The sequence below is a fragment of the Cervus elaphus genome, chromosome 8 (genome assembly GCF_910594005.1).
Source record: "Cervus elaphus chromosome 8, mCerEla1.1, whole genome shotgun sequence".
In the NCBI taxonomy this organism is placed as follows: Eukaryota; Metazoa; Chordata; class Mammalia; order Artiodactyla; family Cervidae; genus Cervus; species Cervus elaphus.
The window spans coordinates 24,294,065-24,312,733 of NC_057822.1; the positions used below are offsets into that span (position 1 = coordinate 24,294,065).

Below are 18,669 nucleotides of genomic sequence, written 5' to 3' on the forward strand. Positions count from 1 at the left end.
TCTTCGAGAAGCACTCTTGAGGCCTGTGACTGCAGCCACAGTTAGAAGCCATGGGCGCTTAGTCTCACATAGATTTTATTTGCTGAGCACCATGGCAGTTAAGAACACAAAAGGAGCTAGGATGTCAAACTGCCAGTAAAATAAAGACAACCATTCTGATTCATATCAATGTATGACAAAACCCACTGGAAAAAAAAAAGAAAAAAAAAAAGAAAAAAAAAAAAAAGACAACCATTGAGTGGGAAAAAAGAAAGCAAACCTTCAACCTTTTGAATCCGCCTGCCAATGCAAGAGACGTGGGTTCGATCCCTGGGTCGGGAAGATCCCCTGTAGAAGGAAATGGCAACCCACTCCCGTATTCTTGGCTGAAAAAAATCCCATGGACAGAGGAGCGTGGTGGGCTACAGTCCATGGGGTCAGAAAGAGTCAGACACGACTGAATGACTGAACAGCAGAGCGCTGTGAGTGCCTCAGACATCTCATGGTGTTCCACTGGCATCAGAGCAGGTCATTACAGCATGTGTATACACTTTTTTCCCCAAACTTCTTCCCCTCTGTTTTTGTGGTTTGTTGCAAACTAAATTATGTATGTTAAAATGCATTTATCCTTTTCAAAAACCACTTCTGGGCAAGGAAAATTCCCAGCATTTTTGTGTTTACAACAGTTATGTGGTCCCTGGGCAAATTATGGTGAAAATCACTTCTTATAGAAGATAGTGGGCTTTGTGTGTGATTGGCTGCGTTGACTTGAGTGTGTGTGTGTATTTTTTCCCCTTTAATTTGTTACTTTTTCAGTTTTGTTTATTCACAAATCTATGGAAAACATCCGTTTAACCTGAGAAAAGATGGAAAAACAGAAGTTTTCGTACTTTTAGTTTTGACAGTTCTAATTTTCATGCTGCTCAGAATCCATTTTGTGAAATGAAAAATAACCTTGCAAGTAATAGGCACATTTAATCCTGCACCATATGTACTTACAGAGGATATTTAGATACCTTCTGTTAGTGTCACCTAATGATCCTTGACTTGACCTGTAGGTCATGACCTTTTCCCTCTTTCAGGACACCTGGGAAAGATTGCAGATGCTAAAAAATATGGGTGAAATTGTGACGTCTCCCTGGTCTTCACACTGGTTTTTAGTGTAACATGAGCTTGGAAATACATGAGAATCGTATATATCGAACAGTTTGTTGGAGTAAAAGTGTTCCATTTATAGTCCAATTTATACAAGATGTCTAGACTGGAAGAAGGAGTGATCTTTATGGCATCTCCAAATTTTTAGTTACTGTCAGCAAAGACTGTTAAGGCACCAAGTTTAAATGAAAAAAGGTTTGGAAGTTTGTAAGCTTCTGACCTTGTTACTCTGTGTAAAAACTTGTCCTTTGTCCTCTGATTCTCTACTTTTTTGCATCCTCGGATTCTCTACTTTTTTGGTGTTGGAGTTAGGCTTTCAAATACTGCAGTTTTTGTTATCTTTGTGGGCTTTCTTAAGAGCAGTATTAAATGCATCAGCAGGGATCACCCCGCATCCAAGCAGCGGGATGACATGGGGCCAAGGTGCTCATAAAAGCCTCAGCTGTGATCACCGTTCATGTAGTCCTGTGTTTCCTTTGTTTGTTTTTACTTTTTATTTATTTATAGAAAGTGTTCTTTTTGGCTGCGCTGGGTTTTCATTGCTGTGAGAGCTTTTCTCCAGTTGGGGCAAGCAGGGGCTACTCTCTAGTTGCAGTGTGTGGGCTTCTCATTGTGATGGCTTCCCTTCCTTTGGTCTGAGGTTCTGAATGCTGGCTCAGGAGTTGCTGTACACGGGCTTGGTTGCTCTGAGGCATGTGGGATCCTTCTGGACCAGGGATCGAACCGCATGTCCCCTGCATTGGCAGGCAGATTCTTAGCCACTAGGCCATGAGGGAGGTTGTGTTCTTGAGCGTGCTTGTTTGTTTCCTTGCCTCACTCCCTCTTATGCGTATGAGGCAAAGTCTCTCCACGCACGCGCAACGCCCCGTGCTGTTGGTGAGCCGTGGTGCCCACCTGACAACTCAGTGCTCAGTGCTGAGGTGGGTGCTGCACGCCATGTCCCACCTGAATATCGTCGGCTCACTGTCCCATCTGATAGACCTTACTGAAACACAGTGTATCTCAAGTTCTTTTTATTATCAATCCCTTAAGCAACTTTTTAGACTTTTTTCCTAATTGCCCCTCCATAAAATGTTAATGTGTATACAAGAGTATAACATTAAAAGCTATGCAGCAGGTACAAAGTTAAAGTTTAGTAGTTTTTTCATGCAAGCTGCTAGGCTTGAAGGATCTCAGTTCCCCGACCAGGGACTGAACCTGGGTCGCAGCAGTGAAAGCCCGGAGTCCTGACTACTAGGTCACCAGAATTTTCTAATTTAACTCTTGACTTCAAAGTACTTACTTATTCTTAACCCTGAACTGAATTTTAAAAATAAGGTTTATACTTTTTTATGTATGAAGCCCAGACATGTGGACTGGTGTGCTGCAGTCCATGGGGTCATAGAGTTGGACACGACCGAGTGACTGAACTGAACTGAAAATGTTAATACTGCTGGTATACTGCATATTTATTATGTACTATGTGAATATCTGGGCTTCATATATAAAAAAAGTATAAAATTCAGTTCAGGGTTAAGAATAAGTAAGTACTTTGAAGTCAAGCGTTAAATTAGGAAATTCTGGTGACCTAGTAGTTAGGACTCCAGGCTTTCACTGCTGCGACCCAGGTTCAGTCCCTGGTCGGGGAACTGAGATCCTTCAAGCCTAGCAGCTTGCATGAAAAAACTACTAACCTTTAACTTTGTATCTGCTGCATAGCTTTTAATGTTATATTCTTGTATAAATTGTAGTGTATCAAATTACATATGCCAGTTGGCAGTTGATTTAAATACATAACTGTAACCAAAATTTTTTTTAAAAAAAATTCAAAACTCACTTTTCCAGTGAAAGTAAAACACTTGAAAAATTTCTTAAAAAGTATTTTCAGTGAATTTAGCTTTTCCTTGATAAGAGAAGATAACTTTTAATTAGCTGGTAGTCAGGTGAAAGTGTTAGTCGCTCAGTCATGACCAACTCTGTGGTCCCATGGACTGCAGCCCGCCCGCCCGACTCCTCTGTCCATGGAATTCTCCAGGCCAGAATACTGGAGAGGGTAGCCATTCCCTTCTCTACGGGATCGTCCCAACTCAGGGATTGAACCCAGGTCTCCCACACTGCGGGCAGATTCTTCACCCTCTGAGCTATCAGGGCAGCCCCTGGTAGTCAGGTATGTTGATGTTTTTTCAGTCCAGCACTTGATGTACTTAATGATGTGTTGCATAATAACTTTTTAAATTAGAAACTGTTTCTATTTACTTCTCAAAGCCTGAGCTGTGTGCAGAAGCTCTCAGGATCATACATAAACGACATACAAGGCAGCCGACGGTGACTCCTGGCACATGCAGGTCACCTCTTAGCATGACCTCCAAGTTGAGCACTCGATAGTCTTCCAGTGACAGGACCTGAGCCGTCTGTCACCATGGTTAAGAGCACTGGTCTTGCACACGTTAGCTATGTTTTCCACGCCAGTGCTGCTCCCGTGAAGCCCAAGATAAGCCAGTGAGACGAACTGAATACTAAGGAGAATAGTTTTGTTAAGTAGGGTTCAGCTTTGGGGGTCTCTAAACCATTGTAATGTAAGATTGTTTTCATACCTGCCTCCCCCACCAAGAACCAGTTTTCATCCCCCATTGAAAGTGTGTGCTGTGACTTACAGTGTACTTTGGAGTTACTTCAGTTTAACTGTATGTGCTGGGCAAAAAAGAGAGAAAGGTATTTTTGTTTAACACCGTGTTCTCCTTTTTTTCCTGCTTCTTAGGCCTTGGCCTCCACTGTTCTGTAGAAAAGGCTATGGCCCAAATATAAAGAGCTGCAAAATAAATTCATTCTGCAGTTTCAGCGACCCAAATCCCAAAACTTGAGAGGGTTTTTAGGGTGATTTGTACTACTCAGGTTTTTTTTTCTTTTTCTGTTCTTTTCCATTATAGCTTATTACAAGATACTGAATATAGTTCTCGGTGCTATACAGTAAATCCTTGTTGTTTATTTTATACATGGTAGTTTGCATCTGTTAATCCCATACTCCCAGTTTATCTCACCACCTTCCCCTTTGGTAGTCAAGATTGTTTTCTTTCTCTCTGAGTTGGTTTTGTGAATCGGTTCATTTATACTCTTTTTTAGATTACACATGGGATAAAATATTTGTCTTCTCTTAGTATGATATTCTCTAGGTCCATCCATGTTGCCGCAAATGGCATTATTTCATTCTTTTTTATGGCTGAGTAGTATTCCAGTGACTTCATATGCCACATATTCTTTGTCCATTTACCTGTTGATGGGCACATAGGTTGATTCCATGTCTTGGCTATTGTAAATAGTGCTGCTATGAACATTGGGGTGCATGTATCTATTTTAGTTAGAGTTTTGTTCAGATATATGCCTAGGAGTGGGATTGCTGGATTATATGGTAATTCTACTTTTAGTTTTTTAAGGAACTTCCCTACTGTTCTCCATAGTGATGTACCTGTTCGTTTTTTTCCACACCTTCTCCAACATTTACTATTCATAGACTTTTTGATGGCCCTTCTGACCAGTGTGATGTGATACCTCATTGTAGTTTTGATTTGCATTTCTCTGCTAGTTAGCAGGGTTGAACATATTTTCATGTGCCTGTTGGCTATCTGTATGTTTTTGGAGAAATGTCTGTTTAGGTCTTCTGCCCAATTTTATTGGGTTATTCATTTGTTTGTTGTTGTTACTGAGTTGCATGATCTTTTGTATATATTCAACATTAATTCCTTGTCAGTCACATTATTTGTAAATATTTTCTCTCAGTGGGTAGGTTGCCTTTCCATTTTGTTCATGGTTTCCTTTGCTGTGCAAAAGCTTCTGTAAAAGTTTTGAAACAGTTACAAGCTTATTAAAAAAAAAAGCAGATGCAGGACAAAAAACTTTTTTCTGAACTGTTTGAGAGTAAACTGCCAACCTATACCCCCTTAATACATTAGTGTGTATTTCTTACAAACAAGAACATTGTGTAACTCCATAACCAAAATATAGTCACCAAAACCAGAAAAATATCTTTTATGTTAATGTTAACTCCATTTAATCCTTACACCTTGTGCAAGTTTTATCAGTTATCCTTTATATCAAAGAATCACTTTAGCTGTAATGTCATGTCATTAGCCTCCTTCTGGAGAGTTCTAGAATAGTCTCTCCTTGACTTTCATGACCTTGACACTTATTTCATAGTGTGTCCCTCAGTTTGGGGTTGTCAGATGTTTTCTTCCCAGTAGATTCAAGTTAGGCATCTTTGAAAGGATGTTTTAGAAGTAACGCTGTCTTCTCAGTGCATCCTGTCAGTGGCACCCAGTGTCTATTTATCTGACAGCTGAGGCAGTTAACTTTAATCACTTGATCAAGCTTGTGTCTACTGAGCTTATTTACTGTCAACTTATTCCTCTCTCCCTTATCATTAATAAGCATTTTGAGGAGAAGAGCATTGAAATTATGTAAATGTTGTTCCTAATCAGTCTTCCTATTTGTTTATCTATCTCAGTACAGATTCATTATTTCCTGTTTCATTCAATGTATTTTGTTCTTGTTGTTCAGTTGCTCAGTCCTGTCTGCCTCTTTGCAACCACATGTACTGCAACATGCCAGGCTTCCCTGTCCTTCACTATCTCCTGGAGTTTGCTTAAACTCATTTCCGTTGAGTTGCATGCAACCATCTCATCCTCTGTCACCCCCTTCTCCTGCCTTCAGTCTTTCCCAGCACCAGGGTCTTTTACAGCGAGTCAGCTCTTCGCATCAGGTGGCCAAAGTATTGGAGCTTCAGCTTCAGCAACAGTCCTTCTAATGAGTATTCAGGATTTATTTCCTTTAGGATTGACTGCTTTGATCTCCTTGCTGTCCAAGGGACTCTCAAGAGTCTTCTCCAGCACCATAGTTCAAAAGCATCAGTAATCCAGCACTCAGCCTTCTTTATGGTCCAACTCTCACATCCGTACATGACTACTGGAAAAACCATAGCTTTGACTAGATGGACCTTTGTCAGCAAAGTGATGTCTCTGTCTCTGCTTTTTAATATACTGTGTGGGTTTGTCATACCTTTTCTTCCAAGGAGCAGTGTCTTTTAATCTGTTACTTATTCTGATGCTCATGTTGTCCTCACTTTGGCCAGTGGGAATCCCTTCAAGCTGGCTTCTGTGTCCTTTTAACATGTTCCTATTATTCTTTATTATTATTAGCACTCTCTTACTTTGGGCATAAGAGGATATTCCGGGCTTATCTTGAACTTTCCATCGTCCCATTTCTCCATCCTGGTTCCTTTTGGTGGGGAGTGGTGTCTGAAAGCCACGTTAGGCTTCTAGGTGCACACAGACATACCTGTATCTACTCATTTACTCCTGCATCTGTGTGTTTTGAGAGCCCTAAGCCCATGTTAACACCTCCGTCCCGGGTCAGCACCCTAGGGCTCATTACAGTTTCCTCCCTTTCGTGTTTACACCTGACTTCTCCAGCAGTGAAACACCCGGTTCCCGTGGTTTGTAATTTTTTCACTTACTTGCTCATTGCCCCAGTTTGTAACTGAACCCTGTCTTGCACCCTGAGTGTCTGCCTGGCTCATCACTCACTCTCAGACTCTAGCGGCCCCTTGCCTGCCCACTTGTGGCTGTCCCCTCTCATCTGTGGGTGCCCTCCCCGCCCCCTGTAGCTCTGACACCCAGTTCCCACCCCGAGTGTGGGGATCTCTGCCTTCCTTGGCCCCTTTAGGGCTAGATTATTCTGGAAGCGGGAGGAGGACTTTGTGAGCCTTGAGAAACTGTTCTTGGCAGGGAGGCTCTTACTAAAGTGAAAGGGAGAAAGTAGTTATATATGGTGGTGCTTTTTTGAAAGTGGGTTATAATATAGGAGATATATTTCTGGGCTCATCTTATATAGTTTCTGCCTCAGACCTGGAATCCGCTATATCGCCAAGTGGCCCTGGTTCCCTTTAGTGGGAAATCAAATTTAGATCATAATCTAGGTGCTAAGGTTGCTCATTGCTACTGAGTGAGTCTTTGTTTCTAGGACTTTTTAAAGTGCAGAGCTGAAGAAAACCTTTTTGTGAAAAAAAAAATTCTGTTTTTTAAAGAAAAACATTGATTTCATATGGACAGTTTCAATTTATATTTAGGATTAGAGGATTTTTATTTAATATGTTGGGCTTTATAAGGTTTGTTTTTTTTTTTTTTACATTGAAAATCTTGGTTCCTGATGAATTTATATTATTACTCTATCCATCTTTATTCAGAATAATATCAGTTATTATTACTAATAATATAATTATTAGAAACAGTTTAAAGCTTTATCTTCAGTTCTTTTTGTCCTTAGAACATAGCTTACGATAAAGTACATTTTGACCATTATTTTCCCAGTATTAACAGACAAGACTGTAGAAGCCTTAAGCAATGCTTGCACTGGTATTTTGTAAATCTCATATTAATTCAGAGTCTGCTTCGTTTAAAAATGAGAAATACACATTTTACTGTGGACTTTGGGGCAGTGGGGAAGCAGAACCTTGATCAGACATCTGTTAATATCTGTCTTCTCTGGAGTTTCTTTCATCTGTCAGCACATTTCTTCTGCCCCGTTAGGCTACCTTTAGAGAGATAGCCTTCTGTATATTACGTCATTGCAGGAATCCCACAGATTGACATTCATTTAAAGCATCCCTGATGATTTTCTATGAATGACAGGCAGACGATCTGACTTCATCCAGGCAGGGCCCTATTGTGGTTCTGATCTTGATGAATTAGTTAGCTTTACCGTAGTGTTCATTGGCTGTGGTCTGGTCTCCTGCTCTTGAGAAATAAATTGTAATAGTCACTTGGGTGACTTGGACAACCTGTCCCCCTCCTAGAAACATTTCCAAGCACCCACCAGCCCTGGGTGGTCGTGGATCAGGGTCAGGAATGTCCTCGTCCTGCCGGGAGTTCTTTGAGGCCAGATAGGCCGCATGTGGAATGGGCAGTTTGTCTTCAGACCCCAGCCCTCCAGCACTTACAGCCTTGGTGACCCTGCCTTTGTCTTAGGTTTTCCTTCTTCCATTCCTTCCTGCCCCTCCAGGACTCTCACTGTAAACATTCTGCCTTTTTTTGTTTTTAAAGAAAATTTCATTTCAAGAAAGAATCTGACTTAAGGTTCAGTTGATACATACTAGTGTGAAGTTGGTTTAATTTTTAGCCCTTTCTCATTGTGAAAGGAGGAATTGTGGTCCCTCTATGGAAATGTCAGGTTATTAGCTTTAAAAAGGGTGGGGCAAATTTAGTGGAATAGAAAAACTCTCTCCACCTTCTGAAACTACACCTGCTTGACAGCCACGCACACACTTCCTTATATTTAGGAACAAGGAAAGGAGAAACATGGGAAACAGCAACACAGCCCAGTATATCAGCAAATGTTGTTTAGTTGCCAAGTTGTATCTGACTCTGTGCAACCCCATGGCCTGTAGCCCATCAGGCTCCTCTGTCCATGGGATTTTCTAGGCAAGAATAGTGGAGTGGGTTATCATTTCCTTCTCCAGCAGATCTTCCCGACCCAGGGATCAAACCCAGGTCTCCCTCATTGCAGGCAGATGCTTTACCATCTGAGCCTCTAGGGAAGCATCAGCAAATAGACAGACATTAATTAATTATTTGCGTTTCTTTAAACAGCAAACTGTGATTGTTACAGTAGTTACAGTATTTTTATTTTGAGTGATGTTGAAGCCAGCCATAAAGAGTAAACAGTTCAGCAAAAACAGCAGGTAAAATGCCTTGCTCTGAATGTCTCTAGAACTTCCTATTTCCTGTTCTGTGAGACCAGTGTTGATGTGCCCAGTATTCATCAGTAGCTGTTAAATGTTTTATCAATGTTGTTATTGCAGCCACTATACCTTGGTATTCTCCTTCCAGAAGACAAGGGTTTCTGCTCATTCTGTTAATTCCCAAAGGCTCCTAGCTTGTTTATGAATTGTATTCTCTGAACAAAGATTTTCTCTTGGAATTATTTTCCTGGACTGCTTTGATGCCTTTTTTTTATTCTTCCAGTTCCACCAGTGGAACTGAAAAAAGGAAGTAATTGGTACTATACAAGGGACAGTTTTTTTCTTTAAATCAATGTTGTACAAAACAAGATCAGTTCAGTTCAGTAGCTCAGTTGTATCCGACTCTTTGTGACTGCATGGACTCCTGCATGCCAGGCTTCCCTGTCCATAGTAACAGTAACTCCTGTGTGTTGGGTCAGGTTCTTCTGTAGTGTTAGCCCATGTGATTTAGGACTTAATCCCTTTGTGCCAGTTTCTTCATCTGTAAAATGGGAATGATAGTATCTGTCCTGTCTGTACAGGGAGAGGCAGACTAAGAACTTGGGAAAGCATTTTGGAATGGCTGATCACTCCCCAGAGTTCCCTCAGGGTAGATGTTAGAGCTGCGCTTCAGAAAGGCATCTTTGGCTAAAAGTCACAGACTCAAGAAGGAACTGGGTCCTCAGCTTGACTGTTACCTGGCTGGCTGGTTTTCTTAACCTCTTTGGTATCCATTTTCTCATATCTGAGATAAAGCATGGACAAAATCACTGCCAGGGTCATTTCCAGTTTTAAGATTCTGCAGGAGTTTAAATGTTTCAGAAGCAGCCTCTGCCACAGGGTCTAGTGTAACAGCACACTTTCTTCCCCTTTTTAGATGGTGTTACTATGGTGCTTCTTTATCCACTCAGATTATTCCAGCCTTGTTTCAGGAATCTGAAACTTATTCTTTAAGGATGCCTGTGTTATATGGGATTTTTTTTAATGTAGTGTCTTTTTCCTTGGAAAAGCTCTAGGTTTGTCTGTATTACATTATGTTAATAATATTGCAGAGCTTATGTTATTATGTCCTAAGGCTAGTGGTTGTCGGTGTTTTATTTAAGTGTTGTTTGTTTCTTTAATTTTAAACCAGAAGAAGTTTGCACACATGAAATGGACAGCTTGACCAAAGGTTTGAAAACACTGTTCGTGGGCCTTCTGTGCCTCGGGCCACACAGAGGCGTCACTCTTGGGCCTATACTGTTGCCTGCCTCGGGCAGTCCACTAATCTTCTTGTGCTCTGCTTTTTCCATCTGTAACTTGCCTGTCCTTGGGGGCTTGGCCAGGGCTGCACTGGGATCAAGTCACTCCCTTTACTGGGGGGAAGATGAGTCAAAAGTAGGGTACTTTGTTTTCACAATCTCATTATTATTCTCTTCTTTCTCTTCTAACACGCCCTACTTATCAGCTGAAATTTAATTCTGAAACTACAGCACATCTATCCTAATGGCATGCTTGAAGTTACGTTTATTCCATGTTGACCAAAAGTCTCAGTTGAAAAGTTAACTAATTGTGAAGTTATAGATACAATCTCAAATACACAACATTTCCAGGCTTTCCTTAATTAGCCGTAGAATAGTCTCTTTATTGTTGTTTTTATTATTTCACTATAACTGTGGGGAAAGTAATAAATTCTGCACATTTTGATGTGCTTTAAAGGTTTTTATCAGATGAAAGAGTTGGAAAGACCCATTTTATTGACCCTGGAAAGCAGGATTATCTATACCTTTTATTTTTGAGGTTGTGATTCTGTATCTGTCCTATGAACACTTTAAGAAATGTGAAAATTTGGGGGGGAATGGTTTAAGTGCAAGACAGATGTAGGATGAGGGCGTTATTTTAGAATTATTGTTCAGTCGCTCAGGTCATAAGTAAAAGACATGGGGGATTTGCTACCAAGGATTCAGGGGCAGTTCGGGAACCCAGGCTAGGAGGACCTTCACGAGGACCGGAACAAGGTGCCCACATGGAGCTGTCTTTCCAGGTCAGTTGCCTGCATTGCCTGACTTCTCTGTGCGTCTGTCTGCTTTATTCCTCCCTTGTGAGCACTCAGCAGTAAGGCTGTAACAGGGAAGAGTGACACCTGACTCCATGTTGGATCTGTTTCTTTGACTTTGTTGTGGTTGTTCAGTCGTTCAATCGTGTCTGACTCTTTGTGACCCCATGGACTGCGGTGTGCCAGGCTTCCCTGTCCTTCACAATCTGCTGGAGCTTGCTCAAACTCATGTCCATTGAGTGGGTGATGCCATCCAACCATCTCATCCTCTGTCACCCCCTTCTCCTTCAGCCCCCAGTCTTTCCTTGGTGTGTATGAGAGAAACATAGTTAAGATTAGACTTTAAAATAGATCCTAAGAGTGGTGATCGTTTTGTGATGTATAGAAATACTGAGTCACCATGCTGTACCCCTGGAGCTAACACGGTGTTGTAGGTCAGTTACACGGTAATAAAAAAAATAATAAGTAAATAAAATGACAGATATCAAAAGGTGATAGCCATGGAAATAAACTATAAGTTTCCTTGTACTAAGTAAAACTCGGAAATTTTGCAGTCATGATTCTAAATGTTTAGTCATAAGGCAATTGTGGTGATCTCTTAAAAAAAATGGTTCCTTGTTGAAGACATTTCTCCATTAGTTAGAAGCTAGGTAGTCTAGACTTTGCTGATTTCCTTTTTAAGCATAAAGCCCGATAGGACCCAGTCCTTATTTGCAGGACAGATTTTGCCCTGCCCTGTTGATAGAATTGCACTCATCTCACTTGTTAGCAAAGTAATGCTCAAAATTCTCCAAGCCAGGCTTCAGCAGTACGTGAATCATGAACTTCCAGATGTTCAAGCTGGATTTAGAAAAGGCAGAGGACCCAGAGATCAAATTGCCAACATCCGTTGGATCATCAAAAAAGCAAGAGTTCCAGAAAAACATCTACTTCTGCTTTATTGACTTCGCCAAAGTCTTTGACTGTGTTGATCACAACAAACTGTTAAAGAAGTGGGAATACCAGACCACCTGACCTGCCTCCTGAGAAACCTTTATGCAGGTCAAGAAGCAACAGTTAGAACTGGACATGGAACAACAGACTGGTTCCAAATTAGGAAAGGAGTATGTCAAGGCTGTATATTGTCACCCTGCTTACTTATATGCAGAGTACATCATGTGAAATACCGGCCTGGATGAAGCACAAGCTGGAATCAAGATTGCTGGGAGAAATATCAATAACCTCAGATACGCAGATGACGCCACCCTATGGAAGAAAGTGAATAAGAACTAAAGAGTCTCTTGATGAAAGTGAAAGAGGAAAGTGAAAAAGTTGGCTTAAAACTCAACATTCAGAAAACTAAGATCATGGCATCCGGTCCCTTCACTTCATGGCAAATAGATGGGGAAACAATGGAAACAGTGACAGACTTTATTTTGGGGGGCTCCAAAATCACTGCAGATGGTGACTACAGCCATGAAATTAAAAGATTCTTGCTCCTTGGAAGTAAAGCTATGACCAGCCTAGACAGCATATTAAAAAGCAGAGACATTACTTTGCCAACAAAGGTCTATGTAGTCAAAGCTATGGTTTTTCCAGTAGTCATGTGTGGATGTGAGAGTTGGACTATGAAGAAAGCTGAGCACCAAGACTCTTGAGAGTCCCTTGGCCTGCAAGGAGACCCAGCCAGTCAATCCCTAAGGAAATCAGTCCTGAACATTCATTGGAAGGACTGATGCTGAAGCTGCAACTCCAATACTTTGGCCACTTGATGCTAAGAACTGACTCATTGGAAAAAACCCTGATGCTGGGAAAGATTGAAGGCAGGAGGAGAAAGGGATGGCAGAGGATGAGATGGTTGGATGGCATCACCGACTCGATGGACATGGGTTTGGGTGGACTCTGGGAGTTGGTGATGGACGGGAAAGCCTGGCATGCTGCAGTCCTTTGGGTTGCAAAGAGTCAGACATGACTGAGTGACTGAACTGAACTGATCAGTGTCGCTGTGAGCACAGGCTCCCTCTCTGAGCCCGTTCGGTAGGGGTAAGTGGGCCCAGCACTCCTCTCCCGTCCAGTTGTCTCCGATTTAAGGATTAATGATGTCTGCAGGTGTGTTGGGATTAGCACTGTAAAGTTGTGTAAGGGGCTTTTCTTTCTTTTGATCTTCAGAAAGGGATGAAAGATAGCCATTACACTCAAGGGATTAGGCCTCCTCTCTTTAAAGACTTTAGGTGCCATAAATATTTCACATCAGATGTAAGGTGAAGACTTCTGTATGTCTGGGGAAAGTGGGTGTTTTATATTACCAGTTGGAAATTATTTAGTCTCCACTTACAAATTAAATGGTCTTTGCAGAGTGGAACTTTTATTCCAATCTGGAGTATACTAAGATATGAAAAAAACGTGTGTGTTTATATCATGGTAGTTATGGCAGTTTTTCCTCCTGATGTTCCTAAACCTTTTTCTAAGTTAATGTCTTACCTATATTGTGCCTTTTCCCCCTTGGGTGCTCCCTCATTGCATTGAGGCACTTCAAAAAACAATAAAAAAAACTCCTGGTTCTAAAACTTTTGAGAACCACCACCCTTAAGAATGATACCTTGCTCACATAAGTGTGTGGTCAGTTTTCTTAAGCCCTATATTTTGTCTTCTTTTTTCCTTTAAATTATTTAGAAAAGGAAAGTGAGGTTGATGTGCTGGCAGCATAGTTAGTCATAGTTGCTACCTTATCAAAAAGGGAGGGGAAACCAGGAAAAAGTCCTTCACGGAAAATTATGATCAGAGCCCCATTCTGCTCTTTGCCTGTCACCTACTCTGTCAGTTTCACTCCAGAAATGGAACACTGGGTTTTCTTTTTTTTCTTTCGTGTGATTTCCTAGGCCGGGTTATTGGACCACAGACTGGATAATTTTATATAGATCTAGTTGTATTAGAATTAGGGACTTGGTAGATGGAAAGGATTGGGTTTGGGTGGGTGCTGGCCCAAGAGTCAGCCTGTTAAGTGATTTTTCCTTCCTCCCACCCCATATTATTTACATAGTCATTTAGAACAAATTTAAAACACTTTCTCTTGGCCCAGTGGCTTACTCTATCTATATAACTTAGCATTTTGTGTTTTGTCCCTGAATTCGGGGGCTTATGGGTGGTTATTTTTATTAAAGCTCATGATGATAGCTTCTGTTACTTGCTGTGATGTGTATGATATGCTGACATTCCTTCTCCAGTGTTCTTCACCCTCCTTTTAATTTTGTTCTTTTTATTATGGGAAATTTGAATGATAAAGTACCAGATTGCTGGCAGTTACAGTATGTGGGTGTGAACCTCAAAGCATGTACTAGTAATCTGAAGAAAGGGGAAAGTAAAACTACTGTGGGTGATTTTTAGAGATGGATTAAATGAAGTACCAAATGAATTAGTTGAAAACAGTCGATGGGGGGGAGCTGGGCAGGGGGTGTTAAAGATTAAGGAATTATGAGCCTCATGCTTGATAACACCAAGGAGCTTTCAGATTAGGGGTCTGCTCAGTTACCACCTTAAGCTTCTGCTTCCGATGCTTCACGCAATTACAGGAATAAAGTCTATGCATCAAGCTTATCCAAACTTCTGGCCTATAATATTACTCCAAAAGAAAGACGAGGGCAAAAAGAAACTGTGAAAGGTGTTTGGCAACGGGCAAGAGAGGGAGCTCACAAACTCTTTGAAGGTCAATTAGCCAGAAAATGTGCTAAAGACTGGGTGCTGCGCGGGATTACTGGCCCAAGAATTCCCCCAAGGTCCTCCCAGTGGTCCTGCCGTTTCAGCACAGGGAGACAATTACAGACCTGGCGGAGATGCTACAAAAGCTTTAATTAAGGGACTTACTTACACCCCACTAAGTTCTGGAAATTAAATTCTTGTTTGTGCTTCACTGATGTTTCTTTTGTCTGGTTTTCCACATGTATTTCAACAGAGAACACTTATTTTCCCCAAATCTGTTTTTCCGTTGGAAGCCATTTTGCTGTGATGGATACTATCAAAGCCGAGGGTTTAATCAGTATAAAGAACTGGGTAGAAAACTGGGCTGAGAGGCTTTTTGGCTGGAGAGGTTTTGGGCACAGGTTGAAAATTGTAGTATTTATGTACCTTGGTACAACAATAAACCAGGAACTCTGGGCTTAAATGAATGATTAAAAGAATGCAGTTTGTAGAATTCGTATTTCAGAATTCCCACTCACAAGGCAGCGTGGTTTCCCTTGAATTAACAACTTTATGATTCTAGACACAGTAGGCTTCTCTTTCTCCAGAAATAATTTTGTTTGCCAGTGAGATTAAAGGGGTCTTCGGCTATCATCCAGGTCTGATTTTTCATAAGCTTAGACCCGTGTTTAGGTTCCATTCAGATGTGATTTCTTTTACTTCTGGAAAGACTGATTCAGGTTGCCTGGGTCCTGGCTGGAGCGCTGGGAGCTCACTGAAGTGCTGAGCTCCCCTCCTGCCGACGGAGGAGGCGCGCCCATCTTTGAACTCGGCCCTAATTGCTGCCTTAGCGGGAGTGTGTTCACTTTTTTGTTGTTGTTAGTGAAGCAGTTCTCTCTTTCATCCGCCCTTCTTTGAAGCCATTCACTTCTGCCTGCAAAGTTTGGTTTGAACCATAAAGATTTTTTTTAACAGCGCTAAGAAATGCTTATGTTCTAGTAACTTGAAATCTTCTTTCAGTATGTCTAGTTCACATACAACATCAGTCAAGTGGTACAGTGTCTCTCTGTACCCCTTACAAACTTGAAGGCACTTTTGTGTGCCTCTCAACTTATGTCTGAAGAAGAGAGACCTTCAGCCTTCTGCTAACTTAACAGAGGCATCAATCAAAAAATCGTAGGACTTTGTTAAACATGAGAAAGGGCAAGAAAAGTGAAAATTGCCATCATGGGTTAAAATGGTTTTCGGCCCAGTGAAGTCATATGGAAACCTCACCACTGGGTTTAGTTTTTATGTGTGGATGGGCAGGGGAGGATCGGCGAGCATTGGATGAGAGGGCGGAGGACCCCCTTGGGAGCCCCCCGACCCCGCACTGGGCAGCAGCTCCTCTGCAGGGAGGTGCTCTGACCCCAGGCAGTTGAGGAGGCCGAGACTTTTGGTATTGGTGTCATTGACAACGTTCCCACACTTGGATATGTTTGAAATAATGCATGATATGATTTTCAGTTCTTTTTGCCTTTTCTTTGGAAAGGAGGAACATTCTATCTGGTGATATGATTGTTTTTGTTTGATCAAGTTTTTAAGCAGTTAGTGAGCTCCCGTAGAGTTCGGTGCCAACTTCTGGAGAGAGGGCCAGCTGGCATTGTCATGCTTGCTAGCTAAAGAAGAACGTCACTGGGTTTTGCTTTAAAAAGCACTGATTCGAAAAGTTGTTTTATGAACTAAAAATCCAAAGTTCTTATCTCTTGGGCTTTATTTTGCTAACATTGTAGAACCAGCACATCTGGCTTAGATTCTAAAATAGTTTGGTTTTATGCTTCAGTTAAAATGAATCCAATCAAATTGGAATTGGAAGACAGATAAAAAGGAAGGATTTTGGTACAGTGAGGATTCTTAAACATAGCAGGGTTATCAGGAAAGTTCTTCAAAACTTCCTCTCCAAATGGCCTTTAAAAATAGGCTTTTTTAGATACTTTAGTTTATTCAGATAGAATTCTATGTAAGGGTTGTAACTCTACAATTCTTGGTTATACTGCTCACCACCACTACTTTTAAAAACTTGTCATTTGAAGATTTATTTGGTGTGAGAGGGGGTGGTCTTGTCTTTTTTTTTTTTTTTTGGCCGCATTGTATGGCATGCAGAATCTTAGTTCCCCAACCAGGAACTGAACCCATGTCCCCTGCATTGGGAGCACTGATTCTTAACCACTGGACTGCCAGCAAAGTCAAACTTAAGTTTGTTTGGCCTGGTTTTGTCTTTTAAGTTAGGTTTTTATTTTGACAGAATTAAAACATGGATCTTTGTCAGATTTAACAGTGTTCGTATCTCACTAAGACCATACATTATCAATGAGTATGCTTTCTGTATTATTTCATTTGACCCCTCTCTCCAAGTGTGGATTAATGCACACAGCCAAACCATTATGAACTTCAAATGCAGTTCATTGAAATTCTTGCTTTTAATAGTAAAGCAGAATTACTTAGTTTGGGGAGATATGAGACGCAGACCACCTTATATTTCAGCTGGGTTGCTTTGGGGTTCTTTAAGAATGATAGTTAAAAATGTTTTTCAGGAATGTAAACAAACATCCTTCCTTCCTAAGTCTCTAGCTGACTTTGATTTGATGGTAACTCCCCCCCCCCCCCCCCCACACACACACACTCCAGTTCTGTTTCTTCATTGTCCTGACCTTGGAGCCATTAGCAGAGACTCTGCTGTCTACTCTTTCATAAATAATGCACTCGCTCAGAAATGGCAGGCTGGAGGCTTGTGGCCCGGCATTTTCATAGTTCACACGAGTAGACGTTGTGGTTGAGTCAGTGGGGAGCTGCGGACCTGATCCATTTTCAGGCTGGTGGGGAGAGAAACGACTCAGCATTTGCTTTCCCTCAGCAGAGCGCGGAGCGTGCGGCAGGACTGTGCAGGGGCGTGGGTGTCTCTCTGTCATCTTTTAGCTGTTTAAACCTCAAGAACTGTTTCTGGGTTAGTCAGCCATATCCGTGTCATTGGCACCCGAATGAAGAGGGGACTTTGTGCCGGTCTTGAGTAAATCAGGGGTCAGGCCAGCCCTGTGTTGGGGCTGGCCTTTGCCGCGGTTTACAGTAGATGTGCCAGAACTGCCTAGAAGGTTCTCTTGCCCACAGGAATGCGGGTCACATTCTCGCCCAAAGCCCGCGCCCGCCGAGGACAGCGCAGCCTGTGTTTCTCTGTGGAATGAGGTAGAAAAGAGTGCTGTCCTAAACAGGACGTGAATTCAGTGTAGACTCTGCATCCAGCAAGTGTTACTATGAAGAACCTGTTTCAGAACAGGTTCACAACAGGCACAGTGGGTTGGTTTTACATTTCCTTTTCCCTTTGTCCTCTTTCAGAGCAGTTCCGTGTCTGCACATCCCCCAAGTCCCCTCCCAGCTCCGCTCCTTCAGCCTCCTCCTCTTCATCTGTCTGGACCATTGCGATAAAAAACACAGGGTCCCCATTGTCGTGTTTGCCCCTAACCTTTTCCTTATGAGGGTGTCTTGAAGAAAATGCTTTTTAAGACCAGAAAGAAAGTGCGAGGGAGCACGCTGGTTTCACAGCCTGGAGTTTAAAGAATAGTTATTGTTTAAAGGCGACTAGCAAGCTTTCAGTGTTAAATGTCTATTGACATTTTTGCCTGGAGAAGCACTGATTTTTCTCTCTCTGTCTTTCAGGCTCTGCGTTCTTCCCCGGCCGATGTGCGGAGATCTTTGCCCGGGGTCAGAGCATCGGGAAGCTGGGGGTCCTTCATCCCGACGTTATTACCAAGTTTGAGCTGACCATGCCCTGCTCCTGTGTGGAAATCAACATTGAGCCATTTTTGTGAAGCTGAGTCTGTGCTGTGGGGTTGTCTACCCGAGGGTCTTTCTCTTCTCCTGGATGCCCTTTAGTCGTCCCCACAGGAAGTCCACTTGTGCATTGATGTTGAATAAAGTAGAAAGCAGTGTCTGGCTCCGTGGGTGATACTACCACCCCCACGTTCAGCCAGCTTGTACCACACACATGGGGTGTCTCTGTGAAGCTGCCTTGTCCATGAAGGCCAGGGGAGAGCCAGTCCAGAGAAACAGAGATGCTCCTCACATG

The 18,669-nt window shown here is 42.0% G+C and overlaps 1 protein-coding gene across 2 annotated transcripts in view; it reads left to right on the top strand.

The window, feature by feature from the left end:
• The window catches only part of FARSB (phenylalanyl-tRNA synthetase subunit beta), a 68,248-nt gene extending 49,661 nt beyond the window's left edge, over positions 1-18,587 (top strand). For both annotated transcript variants that reach the window (XM_043909884.1, XM_043909885.1), the window contains one exon: positions 18,261-18,587. In XM_043909884.1, coding sequence (XP_043765819.1) covers positions 18,261-18,412 — 152 coding nt within the window. In that variant the 3' untranslated portion in view covers positions 18,413-18,587. The remainder of the gene's footprint in view (positions 1-18,260) is intronic.
• The last annotated feature ends 82 nt before the right edge of the window (positions 18,588-18,669 follow it).